Source organism: Sorex fumeus, unplaced genomic scaffold (assembly GCF_029834395.1).
Source record: "Sorex fumeus unplaced genomic scaffold, SorFum_2.1 ptg000151l, whole genome shotgun sequence".
Classification (NCBI taxonomy): Eukaryota; Metazoa; Chordata; class Mammalia; order Eulipotyphla; family Soricidae; genus Sorex; species Sorex fumeus.
This window is the reverse complement of record NW_026606208.1, coordinates 3,039,106-3,057,931: the sequence shown is the minus strand read 5'-3', so window position 1 is coordinate 3,057,931 and position 18,826 is coordinate 3,039,106. Positions and strand designations below refer to the sequence as shown.

Here is an 18,826-nt window from a genome sequence, read left to right as displayed (position 1 = left end):
AAGTTTCAATGATTAATGTCTGTCTTCTTCTTATTTTTTGCTCTATATTGTCTTATTTTTAAACAGCATAATAAGATTCAATTGAAATTGAAATATAATGTGTATCTTGCTAGCTGATGCCTTAAAAAAGCAAACACCTAGGTAGATTCACAAATAAAATCATAAATAAAACATATATTCATTAACCTGAAAACATACTCATATTACTAAAGTTCAAAGCAAATGAGAATTTAAAAAACGTCCTTTAAATCCTTTAACTCCTCTGGAATGTATTAAAATTGCAGCAATAGAATCTTTTTTTATGTAAACGTAAACTAAAATACAGGTGCTTCCTTATACACTCAAGTGCATTTTAATTAATATGTATTCCCACTTCCTTTGGTTTGGATAAAGTGCTTTAAAATGGAGTAAAGGGGCTGAGGGGCCAGCTTGGAGGCAGACACGAGGCTGGAGGTCTGACCCCTGGCACTGCCCACATGCTGAGTGGGACCCAGGGCACTGCTCTCGGTCCGGGGTTCCTAGTGAACACACAGCCACCAGAGAGTGGGTGAGCATCACGACTCAGTGTGTGACCGAGGTGACCGAGTGCTCAGCCCGAGACTACTACACCGAGGGGAGGAAGAGAAAGAAAATTTGTAAGAGCAAAATGGAAATAAGTATAGCCGAACACAAAACGAAAGCAAGTATTCAAAAACATTTTATTTATCATAGATCAACATTTTTTGACATGAAAGGAAGCCACTTTCAATTTCTCAGGAATGCCTAGAATCCAACAGTTCTCGGAAGGACTGGAGAGATTACAATGATTTTGCTGCGGGTGAAAGACATAATTTCAGAATGGGCTTTTCAAGTGGCTTTGCTAGGGCAACTTATTTGATAAGCCTGTGTGGCAAACTAGCTTTCCCGGGAAGTGGAATCCAACTATGCTTGAAGAATATCAAACCAGTCTGTACAACAAATATGAGAAGTACTATGTGTATCAACTGTGCTCAAATGAGAATTCTCTTATCAAAATATTAATTTTTTAAAAACCCCTCAAACAGTCACCCCCCCATCTCTGACCAGTACCTCTCTTTCCTACTTCAAGTCATACCACTGTACAAACAACTACCAAATTCCCGGGGAACTGTACAATGACTTTATGCTCTGTAATAAATACCCAACGCAAGAACCCTCGCTAACTTTAAGGAACAGGGTGATAACTAACCAGTAATAAGTTAGCCACTGTCATTTGAAGTTTTGAGGGAAAAAGCAGCCTGCAAATGTCCTTAACTTTTCAGTACTTCTCTGTAACACACAGAATGAAAAGATAATCTTTTGAAATTTAAATCACTTGGAAAATATCTTAAAAAAAATAGCATACACAGACAAGCATTACGTTTAAGATTTAAACTGTATTTTCTTTTATAATTCAACTTGGGAAAAAATTTTACAGTTATTATCATGTCTTACTTTTATTTTCTAAATATTTAAATCTACTACATACCAGTTTGTAAAATTCATCTTGGTGACTGACCAGTCCCCTTCACCTATGTGCTATCTTTCCTTGGGTAAATCTATTTGATGTGTGTAAATGCTAGGGAGACTTAAACAGCACTGAAAGAAGATTCGTGAGGGCTTTGAAACGTTGAAAGTTTCATTATTATCTACTTCCTGTAGGATTTGTACTTTGAATTCGGCACAGCACCATGAAGACTGTGCGAATGGAATGCACACAGTTCCTACAGGCACACAAACTGAAGTCCAAAGGCACAGAGTAATGCTGGTGGCTCTTTCTAGTCAGTTAAGAAACAATAAAAAGTCTGCATTATTCTTCATAATTTAAATACTTAAGTAATCTCCACTTTATTACTTTATAACAATGACTTCAAATTTACATTATTTTAAGTACCATTGTAATAGCTTAGTGTATAATACAGATATCTGCCGATATCCCATCCAAAAATTAAAAAAAAAAACTTTTCACCATATATATATATATGTATACATATAAAAAATTATCCTGAAAGACAAGAACACAGAAGAGGGACTTGGAGTATCGACTGCCATTAATATTTTTATCATCACAGTTACAACTCCAAAATAAACAGATACATAGCAATAATCAAAAGCAGTGCAAACATCTTTGGAGGTTAGGAGAAACTTATAATGCAAGAACATAAAACAAATAACAAAGGCAAGTACTTCAAGTACAAGGAAGCGGCCTGCTCGAGGTCCACCTTAGTGTTCGCTGGGGTCTCTTCCTCCTCTACTTCTTCCTCTGAAACACATTGGCCAACATGGCACCTGAAGTTGTTAACTGGCCCATTTTGTTCAGAAACTTGGTCTTTGTGTCTTCACTCACTAAGCTTGCAGCAATCGACATTGAGCTGGGGGGGAGGGGAGGGAAGAAACATTCCAATCATGTAAAACTATTCAGATACCCACTGTTCCATTTCAGTTTTAGTAAAATGCTAGCAGTTAGGTTCTGAACTGGCAGCACGTATTTATGGAGAAGTATTTTTTTTTTTTTTTGCATTTCGGGTCACACCTGGTGATGCACAAGGGTTATTCCTGGCTTTGTACTCGGGAATTACTCCTGGCGGTGCTCAGGGGACGATATGGAATTCCGGGGATTGAACCCGGGTTATCTGTATGCAAGGAAAATGCCCTACCCGCTGTGCTATCGCTCCAGTCCCTATGGAGAAATTTTGTGGACGCTACTCAGGGGCCTCCGTGGCTAGCCCCTGCAGTAAGGAAAGCAGGTGGATAAGAGTTAGAAGCAGGTCTGAGGAAGGCCCAACTGTGGCTCTATCATTTAGCTACAAATGACTCTGGCAAAATTATATAATGTGTTTCCATGTTTGTCAAGTGGAGACAATTCTATTACCCACCTCACTGGGCTACCAAAGTTGATTATATGAGTATAAAGAAAGTGTCATTATCAGTGGCGTCAGACAGGTAAGAACATGCGATGTCAAATGAGGCCTATAAGTAGCATTTATTCATTTATTTATTTCTCGTTTGGGCCACACCCAGTCATGTTCAGAGCTTCCTCTCGGCTCTGTGCTTGGGGATCACTCCTGGCGGTGCTGGGGGACCGTAAGTGGTGCCAGCCATCAAACCCCAGCCCCCTGCGTGCAAGGCCAGGGCCCTGTCTGCTGTTCTATCTCTCTGGCTCCCTCCCTTCATTCTTAGAGCACCCTGGAAGTTAGAAATGATCCCTATTTCAACGCTAAGTAAGCGAGGTCTTATCCTGTGCTGGAAACAGTTCTATACAATGCTACTTTATGGAGGCGGTGGGCCCTGTTCTCAGTGCCAATGGGAAGTTTTAGTAAATTTGTCATTTACTTTTGGTTTTTGGGTGACACCCTGTGGTGCTTACTCCTGGCTCTGGGATCCTTACTCCTGGGATCACCTGTGCTCTGGGGACCAGATGCAGCCTGGGGACTAACCCTGCGTTGGCCGCCTGCAAGGCAGTGCCCCTCCTTGCTGTACTCTCTGGACCCAGGAACACATTTTTCTGAGTCCATTTCCTCATCTGAAAAATGCAGACTAATTACTATTGCAGAACTTTTCATATTTACTTTTTTGGTTTTTGGGGCCACACTGGGTGTTGTTCAGGGCTCACTCCTGGATCTATACTCAGGAATCACTCCTGATGCTGCTCAGGGCACCATATGGGGTGCTGGGATCGATCCCAGGTCGACTGCGTGCAGGGCAACGGCCCTACATGCTGAACTAGCTCTTTGGCCCCAACTTTGCATATTTGAAATAAGCCACCATATAATTTTTGTTTTGGGGCCATACCCAGTGACTCAAGGAGCAGCCAGGGTGCGGCTCACTGGACCACATGTGGGCCGGCGGCATGAAAGGGAAGCGCCTTAACCCCAGGCTCTCACTGGCCCCATCACTTAGACATTTTAAATGATGACAAATGACCTGAAGTACTTACTTTGGTGTTAATTTGATAGATTGTGTGTTCAGAATGGAAGCCTCTCCCTGAAATATATGTGCAGAGATATCTGACATCTGGCCCACATCCCGGGGTGCTTAAGGGTTAGTCTTGGCGGTGCTCCGGGGACCACATGCAGGACTGAACTGGGTCAACTGCACGCAACCCCTCTACGATCTTTCCAGCGACTCAAGATACTTTTATTGTAAGTTGTCACGACCACTCTAGGAGGCGAGAGAGGGGCTTCTGCTGCGTGGTCAGGGACAAGTGCTGGCTGTGGTGGAGTGAGTGTGTATGGACGTGAGTCCCAAGGCTGACGGGTCAAAGGTCCTTTCATGCTCATCACCTTATGACAGAAACACCTTTGAACCATTTTTGCCCAGCAGGCCTCATTTAAGATCAAATGTCCAAGTTTACTTTGGCCACAGAACAACCGGTCTACTTGAAAAGTACTTCTCTGGGGCCGAAGTGATAGGACAGCGGGGAGGGTATTGCCTTGTGTGTGGCTGGTTCAATTCCCGGCATCCCATAGGGTCCCCTGAGCACCCCCAAGAGTGATTCCCGAGTGCAGAGCCAGGAGGAACCTCGGAGCATTGCCGGGTGTGACCCAAAAAGCCCCCCTCTTCCCCCCCCCCAAAATTACTTCCTCTACTGAATGTTCAATACCCTTTTACATCTAAGTTTGTATTTAATTTCACAGAATCTCTGAATTCTAACTGGTTTGATTAGAAGCTTGTGATTAGAACATAGAAAAATGTAAAATCCTCTGCAAGAGAAACAACTCCTGTCACAAATGAAACTATTTTAACCAAAGCAGTTATTTTGTTTAACCCAAATAGGGACCCCCAACATTGGCTACACATCAGAATCGCTCTGGAAGCTTCTAAACGTGCAACTGCTGAGAGGAATGCACACAGCATGAAGGCAGAGATTTAAATTTCATATTTCCCAGGTAATTTTGGTGCAGATGCCTATGGACTAGCTTCAGAGAACTCCAAATGTAAACAATTTTTTTCTCTCCCAAGAAATTGTTATTATACAAAGCTATAATAATCTATGTAAAGTTTGAACAGAGAAATTAAAGTGAACATGACAGCCTTAAAAACAACAAAGGATGAAAACCTTACCCTTGTGGCTCCTGGACAGTCTTGTTCTCTATTTTTTGTTCACATTCTTTGATCATGGAACTTAAAATAACCTGATGTAAAAAGCATGATTTTAGTGAAAGGCAATTTGCACTGTGAAATAAGGTTACACATAAAGCTTTGCATTTAATTTTCAATATTTCCATCAACGAACATGGCAGTTAAAAATGCAAAGTTTGGCAGTTACTTTGTTGAAAGAATTTATAATAAATAGTTATACTAGTCACAGAAATAGCTTCAAAAGATCCAAAATATTTTGCATTTTCCTATTAACCTGTCTAAATCTGATTTCCATTCTTTAGCTTCTCCCAGTAATCTTTCAAGTTAAATGTATATACATTTGTATATTTATCTCATGCACATATCACCATGGTCACAGAGATACTTTTCCAATGAAAGTGATACTGTTCCATGTCTCTTTACTTTCTCCAGGTTACAAAATGCAAGACGGTCTAAGGTCGATTTTAATTCCTACAGCAGAGAGCAGGTATAGGCCCATGTCCTTTAAAATATAATTCGAGTTGGAAAACATCCTTCTTGCAGGAAGAATTTGTAAGTGATGGACAGGGTGGATGGATCTAAACCACTGCTCCTATTGTTGGTAATTGCCCCCAAGATGGAACGACTCTTGAATATTCTTGGCGCGTACAGCGGGCATGGAGGTCACTGAACAGCAGTGCCAACTGCCACCCCTAATGTGGCGGGCTGCCCCCACCTCAACAGAGTGAATACAGTAAAACGAACAAACATGCTATGCCCCTTGAAGAATTTACATTCTAGTAAAGAAGACAGACGGTAAGAGTAACATGGGGCTGTGGCAAGAACATTCAGTGAGGGAAGTGGTGCTGGAAAGCCAAGGTCAAGAAGACTGTAGGGGGGGCTGGAGCGACAGTACAGCGGGTAGGGCCTTTGCCTTACACGAGGCCAACCCGGGTTTGATTCCCAGCATCCCATATGGTCCCCTGAGCACCGCCAGGAGTTAACTCCTGAGTGCAGAGCCACGACTCTGTGCATCACCGAGTGTGACCCAAAAAGCAAAAAAAAAAAAAAAAAAAAAAAACAAAAAAACAAACCCAAAAAAACAAAAACAAAACCAAAAAAAAGACTGCAGGGTCATGGCCAGAGTAGGCTTCCCGAGGAAGAGGACACATCGCAAAGGAGCAAGAGCAAGGCCCCGAAGGCAGCAGCGCACCTGTGGGGTTTTCACATAAGCTCAGAGAGCTCAGAGTGGCGGGCACAGGGCGAGGCAGAGGTGAGCACTGAGGCACAGACACGGGGTTGGGAGAGGTCCCATCGCACCCTGCAGATTATGGAAAGGGTTTGGGTATTATTCCGAGAAGGGCCCTTTTGCCCGGTGCATCTTGTTAAAAGAATTACAAGATCTTTAATTAAAAGATTTAACGGATCTACTGGATTAACCGATTTTGGGGAATATTTTCTCTTGTTTGGCTTGGCATTTAACACATTATATACTTTGTTTGGCTACCTTTGGCTTTTCAATTTTCAGTAATTTTCTTCTGCTACTTGCTGGTTTCCTCAAGCATCTCCTTGCCTTACATGTGGCTGACTCAGGTTCAATCCCTGGCACCACCTATGGTCCCCTGAGCCAGAAGCACTGGCGTCCCGTTGTTCATCTATTTGTTCGAGTGGGCACCAGTAACGTCTCCATTGTGAGACTTGCTGTTACTGTTTTTTGGCATATCAAATATGCCATGGGGAGCTTGCCAGGCTTTGCTTTGCCAGCAGCTTGCTGGGCTCTCCAAGAGGAACCCCGAGACAGTGAAATTCAAAAATCAGGAAATAGCAAATGAAGCCACAGTGGGATGCAATATCCACCAAATTCAAGTCTAAGGCAAAGGTTCAGAACATCGCATGCTGACTAGGTTATGCAGCAAGGATACACAACCCTTCTGGTCTGCAAAGCGCCCCTTCCACCTGCACTCTGATCACCAATGACTCCAGAGTTAGCAGTTTCTCCGGATCAGTGTGATGGCAGTGATGTGCTAGCAAAGAGTTTGAAAGCTCAGAAGGTGAGTGGAATAAATGAGGAAAAGAGATTTGGGAGAAGGCTAACGGGAATTTTTTGTTTTGTCTCATTTACCAAGCATAATAACACCTTAAAGAAAAGCTGGTTTTAAAAAAAAATAGGCATCAGATGTAGAGTAGGAAATACACAACTTTAGGATTTTGAAGAAAACACAAAGTTATGGGGAGAGAGAGAGAGCAAACAGAAACTTTGCTCTAATAAATTTGCAGGTCAGAGTATAGCAAAACTCTGTATAGCATTTTGTAGATTACCAAGTATTTCTTGGCCAGGAAGACAGATCAAAGGGCTGGAGCATATGATTTGTATGCGGGAGCTCCAGATTCACCTCACGGTCTCCTGGGCACCACTGGAGCACAGCACTAGGTGAAGCCCCGGAATACCCCAAGTGTGGCCCCCAAACACAGCAAGCAAAAGTATTTCATCTATTCCACACACGTTATCTAAGTAAATTCTAAATCAATTCAGGACAGGAGAGAACATTATTCCCAATGTAGAGAATTAAGGCAGAGCAAAGATGTTAAGGAGTTGCTAAGCTTGACCATCACCATTTACTTGGAGATTTAAAAAACTACACACAGCTTATCACTCCTGAGCCTCCTGCATAAAGGAATCAAGGCTGCAGAGGACATGGCAGGTACGGACACAGCACACTGATCATCACGGTGCCTTACCTCATGCTCCGGAGAGAGATGTTCCATATCAGTGCGTAAACATCTGAGACCAGGTAAAAAGTGATTAACCATTAAATCCTCTGAGATGACTTGTGACGGGCAATTAAGGGAATTAAAGCAAACCGACTAATGTGTCCGAATGAATAATGGATAGAATAAAAGGAAAGAAAATTTCTGAAGGGGGCGGGAGAGAGAGTACAGAGAGGGTAGGGTGTTCACCTTCATGCATCTTACCCGGTTCAATCCCTGGCACCTCATATGGTCCCGAGCACTCTGGATAAAATAATCCCAAGTACAAAGCCAGGAGCAAGCCTTAAGTACTGCTGGGTGTGGCCCCCAAACAACAAATCCTAAATGCAAGCTCACTGCTTAGAAAAAAACAGGCCTCCTTTCAGCCTGCCTCTCATGTGCTGACAGAGCTACCTTGAAGTCATTTATAATAAAAACTATTAAAAAATGAGCAATCAAGCATATTCATTCCAGTATCCTTTTAACATAAAATTTTATATAGAGCGTTTATTATTGAAATATTATATGATTTAATGATATATTACACAAACATGAAATTATGTGTACAATTAAGTACATAACTTCAGTGAATGTATAAATGAGCATGCCCCCTCCTCATAAGAGAATTGATGTTTCCATGACAACTGACTTGGCTGTTTTAGGAAAGATTTGACAAAAGCCAATTGCTTATAACTGGTAAGTTATGGATGTAAAAGGCCATTGTAAAAAAAAAATGGAAAAATTTGATGTCTAGCATAAGAAATGTTTCTGAATCTTCTTCACAGTTAATGAATTAAACTTAGGGGCTGGAGCATTGTACTATCACTGTGGCCCCAATGATGTGGTTTTATTAGTAGCCATACTACCCTACTAATAAAATTCAACCTGTTATGCTTACCACACAAACATTTTCAGTAAATGAACAGCATGTATTGCTTAGATGGCGCTTTCCTTTAACTGAATTGGGTACAATTCCTTGCTCTACAGGATTATACAGAACTTCTTACTTCTGCTTTTAAACACCTACTTTAACAAAGTCTAGGGAATAGGTGCAAACATTTCAATAAAAATCTCCCTCTCTTTCTCTATATATGTGTGTATATATATATATATATATATATATATTTGGAAATAAAACTCGACATGCCATTATTTCTTTCACATAAGGGTCCTGTCACTTCTCCATTACAAAGAGTTCTTCCTTGCTAATTCAAAGTACACTTCCTCTTTTTGCTTCCTCTATGTTCTCCAAGTTTCAAATGCTAACAAGATAAATCAGGAATGACAATAAGTTCTGCTTTTCACAGAACCAAGCACATGAAGATATATGTACTTATATCTTCATATGGATGAGGCATAAAATAATCAAATAGCTCCATCCACTTTATAAAATATGATTTATATTATCCACAAGAATAGGTGACCTGTAACAAATTCCCCAAATAAAACGGTCAACTATGCATATAATTTTGTTTTAAAGCTCCCAAAAGGTAAGTAGCTCCTTAACAAATGAATTTTACCTTTCTATTTTCTTGATTTGATTATTTGAAAACAAGTATCTCTCATCAGTATATTTCCTGCAATAACACTGTCAATGAGTATCAGTGGTTTTTTTTTTTTGCTTTCTGGGTCACACCTCGAGATGCTCAGGTTACTTCTGGCTCCGCTATCGGGAATTACTCTTGGGGGTGCTTGGGGGACCATATGGGATGCTGGGGATCAAGCTGGGTCGGCAGTGAGCAAGGCCAATGACTTCCCTGCTATAGTATCGCTCCCGCCCTGTATCAGTGCTATTCTGGAGCATTTTTTTTTTAAATTAAAAACTGGGAGCAACTGCATATAGGCACTTTTCTTCTATGTGGCCTTTCCAGGTTTGATCCTTGGCACTGCACATGGTCCCTTGAGCACTGCCAGGAGTGACGCATGATCCCTTAGCACAGAACTAGGAGTAAACTTTGAGCACCTTCAGAGTGTGGCCACAAAACATTGCTGCGCCCTCCCTCCCCCACCAACCCCCCCCATGGCCCATCCACTTTTTGCATTAGTTCAAACTGATGTCTGTATCTGTATCTGTATTTGTGGTGAAACACTAAATTCTACAACTTTTTGTTTTTTGGGGGGGCCATACCCAGTGGTGCTTCTGGGCTACTCACTGCTCCGACGTTTGCTCCCTCTGGTTCTCGGGGGGCCTTGTGGTGCTGGGCCTGGACTAGGCGTTCCCCCAGGCACAGCATGAACTCAGCCCGCTGAGCTACTTTTCTGGGCCCAGATGGTAACTCGCAATCCTGCTTTCTCTGATGAGTCACTAGGAGCAGCTCTTTGCGGCCATCTCCCCTGCCATAGTCTTAGGCCTGTGGGTATTTTACAGAAGCCTGTTGGATTATTCAGTCCTGCCTTCCGTGCTCTATCTCCTCTCCTCACCTCCTCCTGCCTTTTGACGGGAGAGCCTCGAGTGGGGGTCCACTCTGCTCCTCTTAATCTGAGTTTCACCTTAGGAACAGGGAAAAAGAACACTGAATGAGACAGCTAAAGATTATTATTCTACTTAGTGTCTCTCACAGGAGAAGTCACTAATGTGGTCAAGCTTTTTTTAACCATTTACAGAAAGGAGTGGGGCACACGGGGTAAGTGACCTCAGTGTTCTCTCACCACTGCTGCCATCACTGAAGATCATTATTTAGTTATTGCTGGCCAACCCGGTGGTTCTCAGGACTTACTCCTGGTCTGAGCTCAGGGATCACTCCTTGCGGGGCTTGGAGGACCTCTGGGGAGCCGGGCTCAAACCAGCACAATTCCCACTATACTACCTCCAGACTTTGCTGTTCTTTTCTTAGTGAGTGACTCTATGCAACATTTAGAATATTCTATTGGATACAGATGGCTAAACATTCATATTAAAGTATATAAAAAACTTTGTTAACAGAAGCTTTGACTATAAAGTTTTTTTTTTTTTGTCATACCCAGCTGTGCAAGTTACTCCTGGTGGTCCTCGGGGGACCATATGGGATGCGGGGACTGAACCAGGTCAGCCATGTGCAAGGCAAGCACGCTACCCTCTATATTATTGCTCCAGTCACTCAAGTTTTACTAATTATATCTTAAACTATAGACCATTAAAATTATGGTTGCGTTAGAAGTCAAGTCAAAATCAAAATTTCACTTTTCTATAATCTTTATGGTAAGCAGGGTATAGAAACTACACTCATTAAATTCATGAAAAAGTTACCAACTGAGGCTGACAGTAAAATTGGCCATACAGATGTAGAGAAATCTTAATAAAGCAAGGATACAACAACAGGAGAGAGCACTGTAGGCTTCAAACAAGTGGGTAGCGATATCCAGTCTTTTAGAATCCACAACCTGTAGATTGTTCACCAAGGCTAACTTATGCAAATGTGGAATAACAACTGAAAAAAAGAAAAGACATTCCCAGTTTATTAAAGTCATGCACTCACAACACTCATAATGAAAACTATCGACCTCTAGCATTATTTTTACAAATAAATGTCTACAGGCAAAGCATAAATATTCACATTAAAAAAATACGTAGCACAGATTTTCTTTTCCAATAAATTACTTTACTCCCTCATAAAATTATTGTTTTCATTTCCCAAATCTGTAGTAAAGGCTAATGTCAAACAGCACAGGCAGTTGAGTTTTCAAGTCACTAAGTAGACTTAATACCTTAAATTTTAAAATATATTAACATTTCAAAAATAACAATTTACTGCTGAAATAAAAGCAATGACTGAAGAAACATCAGCCAACTCAGTAGCAGAGTGCCAAATTCTGCGCTTCCCAGAGGCACACTAGCCGAATCTGGCAAACAAAACCCAAGTCTCTGTTGGTTTCCTGCTCAAAGGTCAATTAATTTATACTCTAATCCAGTAGTTGACATTGCCTTATCTCAACAAAATGATGATTCTAGGATTCAAAAATCGTCCCGAGATTTTCTAGTTTGCGGCGGCCCCGAGCTCTTGAACCTTCCCGTCTACGCTCTTTTTCCATCCATCCATGGCCTCTTTATTCCTTCTGCGATGTCTCTGTACTCAATTTTTTCTCAATGTCAACATAATTGCTATTAAAGGTAGCTATCTATTTTGTAAATAGAATTTTCAAATAAAACAATTATTTTTGGAAGTTCTTGAAAATTCCAAAGAGATATATATTAAGGTACCATATATGAATTAGAAATAACTACAGTCTCAGACAGGCAAAATACTATACAAATATTACCAAAAAAAGCTGAAGCAGAGCTTGTAAAAATCTGTACAAATGCTGATCAATTCTTCCCAGATCACATTTCCTGACACAGAAAGTTTATTTAATTCATACTTGGGGCGATCACATCGTTTTAACAAAATGGCACACGCAGAAAAACCGATACTCTACTAAGCCTATTCATTGATCCAGGAACTAAAACTTACTCTGTGCTCCTGGTAGCCTCAACAAAATTAAAGCAACTTCACAGTTTTTACTAAGGTCACCGATAAATCGGAAGTTACAGCATACCAAACTAAACTGGTTGCTAAAAAAAAGGAAAAAACTTCCTTGCTGTTCATTATAAAATATTGTCATTCTCGTTTTTTCTTTATTTGACCAGCACTTCACGGCCTTACCCAAAGAAAGTAAAACTAGCTTCAAGATTGTGTTTCTGTAGCTCGATAAAGGGTCTATGCCCACAGCAGACCTCATGAAGACTGCAGTCGAAATCCTGACTTTTTACCCTTTTTGCTTACTCTTGTCTTTTAAGAAAGTGAGGCAATAACTTAGCCAACGAGGAAACCAAACTGACTTAAGAAATCTTGTGGGGCCAGAGCAACAGTACAAGGGGTAGGGCTTTTGCCTTGCACGAGGCCAACCTCAGTTCAATCCCAGGCATCCCATATGGTCCCCCAAGCACTGCCAGGAGTGATTCCTGAGTGCAGAGCCAGGAGTAACACTTGAGCATCGCAGGGTGTGACCCAAATAGAAAAAAAAAAAGAAAGAAAGAAAGAAAGAAATCTTGTGGTCCCCTCCAGAGAATGTCAAATTACTAAGATGGTTACAGTGTAGCACTGATAACTGACAAGTTTCTGCATTAATAATTACTGGATGCTTTGATGCCCCCGGAGAAATTGTCATACAGTTTGAAGTCCATAGTAAAAAAAAAAATACTACAGAAACTATAGGGGCTGGAGCAATAGCACAGCGGGTAGGGCGTTCGCCTTACACGCGGCCAACATGGCCGACCCGAGTTCGATTCCTCCGCCCCTCTCGGAGAGCCTGGCAAGCTACCGAGAGTACTCGATATGCCAGACACAGTAACAACAAAGTCTCCAGTGGAGACGTTACTGGGCCCGCTCGAGCAAATCGACGATCAACGGGAGGGCCTTTACCTTACCTTACAGAAACTATCAAACAAAAAATGCTTTACCAGATCACTTTACCAGATTGATAATAAAATGGCATAGCCGAACTGCATGCTATGTGGTACATTACATATTGATCATGTGATAAAAATTTAAAAAATGTGGTTAAGGGATAAACATTTTCCTAAAAAGATGAAACAGTTCGCTTTAAATATATGACAGCATTGTATTTTGCAGTTATCAGTTAAATGTTTAAGGCAACTTGAAATTTTGAGTTTTCATGCCTCACAGCAGGTAAGCATACGTGAAGAATCTACTCAGTGTTTGTAATGTCCATCAATTCACATCACCAACTTGTTTCACTTTCAACACAAGAAGTGGAGGAAAGCTTTACCATCTGACAAATCCTCAGAGAATCTTTTAGCTTTGACTCTATATTACAATTCAGAAAAAAAAAAAAGCAGTAGCAAAATGCAACTTACATTCATCTCGAAATCTTGGTTCTGCATTAGGCCCAACTCGACCGAATGTTTTTATAATCTCTATGTGCAAAGAATACTGGTCTTGATACTGAGGATCTTCCAGGAAAGAAGCCAACTGCATTTTCACTCTTTCCAGCAACTTGAAATTGAATATTATAAATCATTTTAGAAATATATTAAACATAGCTTGAAGTACTGAATTCAAATGACATTAATACAAGAGCAGAAATTTGGAATTGAACAACTAGACTTTGCTTAAAAAAAGTTTGTATTTTAATGCTTGTTAATTCATTTTCCATTAAAAAATATAAAAATTTCCTGACAGCTAACTGGGTTAGCTGTGACGGATGTATAAACAGTAGAACTCTCTGCCCACCAATACTTAGGAAAAACGTTGTGACTTTATGCTGATTTTGTAGTTAAATTATAATTTTAAAAATATATCACAATGCAATTCATCCAGTTATTTACCTAAAAGAAGCAGTGAGTCATTAATGACTTACATCTTACTCACATTTCCCTAAAAGACATTTTTATTTTAGGATTAAGAACATGTTGAAATTCTGCCAAGACTGCAAGCTTTGCAAAATGATGTACTTTTTTTTTTCTTTAATGTTGCTTCACTAGTGGAATATATAATGAAGAAACAAAGGAATACAAGGGAATACTTTCTATAATGAACAAAGACGTTTAACTTTTATCATAAAAAATTACATGAGAAGGGAATTAGATAAAAAACAAAAACAAAACAACAACTTTTTTGGGAGGTAAAATGTCTATCCAGTGTTTCCATCTGGAAACAAAGGCCTTCGTTTTCCATTTAACTGACTAGGTTATATGTCCACAAATAATTTAGTATCTAATATTCAGGGCACTTCATTTGTATAAGGACATACACAATTTTATAACCAAGAATGAAACTGATACTAATTTAGAGAAGTGGTATAAAGTTGCACATAGAACCTAAAAAACACAAAATGAAGTTTCAGGATCGCAGTATGCTTTGAGGGAAGGAGCCTGACTAATCGCCGGAAGCAGGCTCCTGAGGTGTGCACTGCAGCGGATGAGATGAGACCTCGAGATGCTCGTGGCCTCCCATCAGTAACCTTGAGAGAAGGTTACGGTGCCTTCTCATTCAAACTTGTGAAGCTAGTATGTTGGGATTTCTATGTTGAAGCCAGTATCTCAAGCTCTCGGGCGAAACAGACTTCAGGTCTATACAAATGGGTAATGAGGAATCTGTAGCATCATTAGGTGCTTTTATTAGACGATCCTAAATTATTGGTCGTGTCAGTCCACCGTATAAACAAAAGACTCAGGAAGTAGACCCACTTGGAGGATTTGTAAAAAATGTATCATCAAGTCCAATTTAAAACAGAACTGAGAGTTGACTAACACGGTTTTCTAGTTGAGAAAAAAAGGACGGAGATTCCCTTGGGATATGAAAATATACTTTGGTTAGGCCATTATGTTTCAAATACTGAGATCCTCCTCTGCTTCATACATAAGGTGGAAATTAAATGGAAGCCATGATACCCCTACCCACTACTCCTGGGTACATGTATGTTAGAATGTCATCACCTTGACAACACAGAGACATAAATTCCAATCACGTCCTACCTCTCTTTGAATAACTGTTTCCATAATAGTGCCAAAGGCTGGAATTGTGGCAATCCTGACAGAGCTGTTAGAATTAAAGAAGAAATAAAATGAAACTTTCTGATGATAACCTGATTATGAAAGTGCATATCAAAGTAAGTACAAGGTAAATATACTGTATTAGTCTCTAGCAATGACAAAGTAAATTAAAAAAGCAGACCAAGAAGAATGCTCAAAAAGACAGACAGGATAACTTAAGGCCGCAGTCTGTGAAACTCACAATTCAGGATCACTGGACAAGGTAACAAGGGCCGGAGCAACCCGCTTGTCAACTAACGCTTCACTCATGCCTCGAAGAGTCAGCTGTAAACCAGTCAACATGCAATAAAAAATGGTGTGGTAAACTGGAATGAGAACTGGGTTAGCTGTGACTGAGGATGGGCAGGTAGACTCATTGGCCTGTCTTGGTTTAGTCACCCACACGAGCCATTAAAATGTTAAGCCTTTGGTTCATGACCCTACACACTTTCTGGTAACAACATGTTAGTGAGATTAGCAAAGCATCCCTTCTTGGCTTGGAAGAAATAGTCCATCAGCAAGTTTTAGTTCCTGGAAACGTTTATCGAGGACTAACGCTATGATGCTTCCAACACACGGCCTTTAAGTTAGGCTTCTCGTGAAGAGGTTTATGACTTTAAGAGGTTACATGAGAGTAACGTCAGAGCTAAAACGAAGTGAGCATCATCCAATGCTGTAACTATTTTTCATAAATTTTAAAAGCTGATGGTTATTTCTTGGCCGGCACATTCGGAAAGGATGCTGAGTGTAAAAGGCAGGGCTGACACTTACATTTCAGGGTCACTGGAGAGAGTAATGAGAGCAGGAACAACCCTCTGAGCTACCAGAGTTTCATTCACCCCCTTCACCAACAGCTGATTGGTCAACACAGGGGGGTATTCACAGGCGATGCATGGAAAGAGCAAACAGAAAAAAGGAACAACCAAGAGAAAGAGAGAAAACACAAAAGCAAAACCAAAATTAGAAGCTAAGCAAATACTGCTACTAGAGTGCTTTAAAAGGGCAGAGAATGCTCAGGAGGAAAACAAAGCTCAAACAGCCTAGAACAAAAACAAGAGCAGGTCACCAATTCAATGAGCCTGTACGTTTTGGTCAAACAGTTTGTCATCCCATGGTCAGCTGCAATGTAAAAGAAAGCTTTCCTGGAAATACACTTCCGGAGTAGATCTGGCCTAATCTAGCGTGACCGACCCGGTGCAAACTGGACTGTTTTTAAACAAACTCCGATAGCTACGGGCCACCACTAACTTGCTTCTGATTGTTCTTCAGAAAGCAAATTAGAAAACTCCACACAGGAAAATTCCCCATCTTTTGTATCACCAAGCCTTTCCTTTGTAGAAAATCTAATCCAGCCTTAGGAGGAAGTGTCTGATGTGGGAATCAAGTCTAGGTGCAGACTCCAGCTATGCACTTAGAACTGTGTGGTCCAAGGTAGATACGACACCGTGAAACTCAGTTTCCTCATCTGAAATGATGGACGAAGCATCTACCTTAGAGAAAAGCTATGCTACTAGTTTGCATCTAGTTCACTGAAATGCTGTGTGTGACAGACTAGACACTGAAGAAATGGGAATACAGCAGGCAGGGCATTTGCCTTGTATGCTGTCCGCCTCGGTTCGAGTTCCAGCATCCCATTTGGTTCCTCAAGCACTGCCAGGAGAAATTCCTGAGTGCAGAGCCAGGAGTAACCCCTGAGCATTGCCAGGTGCAGCCCAAAAAATGTAAAAAAGAAAAAAAAATGGGAGTTTACTCTTATGACTATTTCAGAGTTACATGATTTGTGACGCATTAAAAATTAATTAATTTTTGGCTGGACCAAGTGCTGATCATTTACAAGAAGTTCTAATTTGGCCTCTGGCACCACAAAACAAACAAAAAGCAAACATGCCTTCTCAACCCCTGCAAAAAAACAAAGCCCTCCACCGCTATACAAAACTACGCAACACAAGAGATAGTACTGCTTACTTATGTGAAGATTCTGAATTTTGCAATAATCTGTAATCATTTTACAAGTAGTTCTCTTTAGAATTTAGCTTCAGCATTACATAACTGTGACAAATAAGAGGCAATTATGCAGGAAAAGAAGAACTTTCACAATTAACTAAAACATTACTAGTATCAGATAAAAAGAAAACGGCAAAGAAATTTAAATATAAATAAATATAAATAAAAATATAAGTAAAACTTTTTTCTCTGTAGCGTTTTCTACAGGAGCTTACTTATGTTTGAGTTGACACAATGTATTAAAGTGCCTACTTACCATGTGCCAACCAAAAAACATTTTTACAAAAAGGGCTAACCTAAGCGCCATGTTCATTTTAATTGCTTGCGGGATTGGGCCACACCCCAACGTGCTCGGGGCTTACTCGTGGCTCTATGTTCAGGGATCATTTCCAATGGTGCCTGGGGGATCACGTGTGGTGTCAGAATCAAATCAAATCTGCATGCAAGGCAACATATATTATCTGCTCTGTCCTTATCTGACCTTAACTTTCTGGTCCCCGCTCTCAGTTTCAAAAGACATGTTCTGGCTTCATTTTGGTGTTGGGGTCACACCCCATGGCGCTCAGGAGTCACTCTTGGCTAGGGAGTTTTGGGGTCACTCCTGGCCACGTGCAGGATGAGATATGCATGCTGGGGATGGAAATGCTCATCTCTCCCATACGAAGTCCACCGAGCCATCTTCCTGGCCCTACTTTCACTTCTCTTTTTTTGTAGGTCCCACCCTCCCACCCCAGTACCCTCTGGTCTGGCCACTTAGGCACTCTGGCTCTGTGGTCAGCCTGGGAGTGCTAAGCTCCTGGGTTCTGGGGGTCACCAGGGTCATTCCAGGGAGGCCCGTGGTACTGGTCATCAAACCCGGTGTCTCCTTGCTAGCTTTTCCACTCTGGAGAAACCAGTGTTCTCTCTGGAACATGGATTTCCTCTCTTTCTCTCCTCTCACATCTTCTTATGCAAGTTTTGTTCAGTAAAAACTATCTTGGCCAGAGAGACAGCACAGCGGGCAAGATGTGCGTCTTGTATGCAGCTCACCCAGGTTCGATCCTGGGCACTCTGGAGGAGCCCCACAAGTGATTCCTGAGTGCAGAGCCAGAGGGAGCCCTTGAGCATTGTCAGGTGTAGCCCCCAAGCCGAAACAAAACAAAACATAAACCAGAAAAAGGAAAAAAAAAAAAGCCTTTAAAAAGTCCAAGTCTTTTATGTGTTGTAGCTAACATTAATGCTTAGTATTGTGATAGTCATAAGATTTATATAAGAAAAAAATAGTTTCTTCTTTCTTATAAGCCTATGGGCAGTTAAGGGGATATTATTCCATGTGTGATGAAAAACCAGGTGGGAATCATTACTGAAAGAAGTGTTCTGCATTCTGCAATGACAGTAATTGATTTTCTAATGTGCTTCATGAATCCAGTATTTTGAACTCCTAAAAGTTATATATTTTGGAAGACAGCCTGTTTAACAGTTTAACTGCAGTAGTCATTTATCTCAGTAAACAGAAAAGTACAGTCA

General features: G+C 40.9%; 1 protein-coding gene across 4 annotated transcripts in view; it reads right to left on the bottom strand.

The window, feature by feature from the left end:
* Nucleotides 1-679: 679 nt before the first annotated feature.
* RELCH (RAB11 binding and LisH domain, coiled-coil and HEAT repeat containing) overlaps nucleotides 680-18,826 on the bottom strand; it is a 94,914-nt gene continuing 76,767 nt past the window's right edge. For 3 of the 4 annotated variants that reach the window (XM_056106950.1, XM_056106951.1, XM_056106952.1), the window contains 7 exons: nucleotides 16,088-16,170; nucleotides 15,260-15,323; nucleotides 13,640-13,778; nucleotides 11,097-11,213; nucleotides 7,798-7,886; nucleotides 5,062-5,132; nucleotides 680-2,369 (listed from right to left, as the gene is read on the bottom strand). In XM_056106950.1, the coding sequence (XP_055962925.1) occupies nucleotides 2,249-2,369; nucleotides 5,062-5,132; nucleotides 7,798-7,886; nucleotides 11,097-11,213; nucleotides 13,640-13,778; nucleotides 15,260-15,323; nucleotides 16,088-16,170 (684 nt within the window). In that variant the 3' untranslated portion in view covers nucleotides 680-2,248. Of the gene's footprint in view, nucleotides 2,370-5,061; nucleotides 5,133-7,797; nucleotides 7,887-11,096; nucleotides 11,214-13,639; nucleotides 13,779-15,259; nucleotides 15,324-15,518; nucleotides 15,602-16,087; nucleotides 16,171-18,826 lie in introns of all 4 variants that reach the window. The other variant, XM_056106953.1, reaches the window with a different exon arrangement.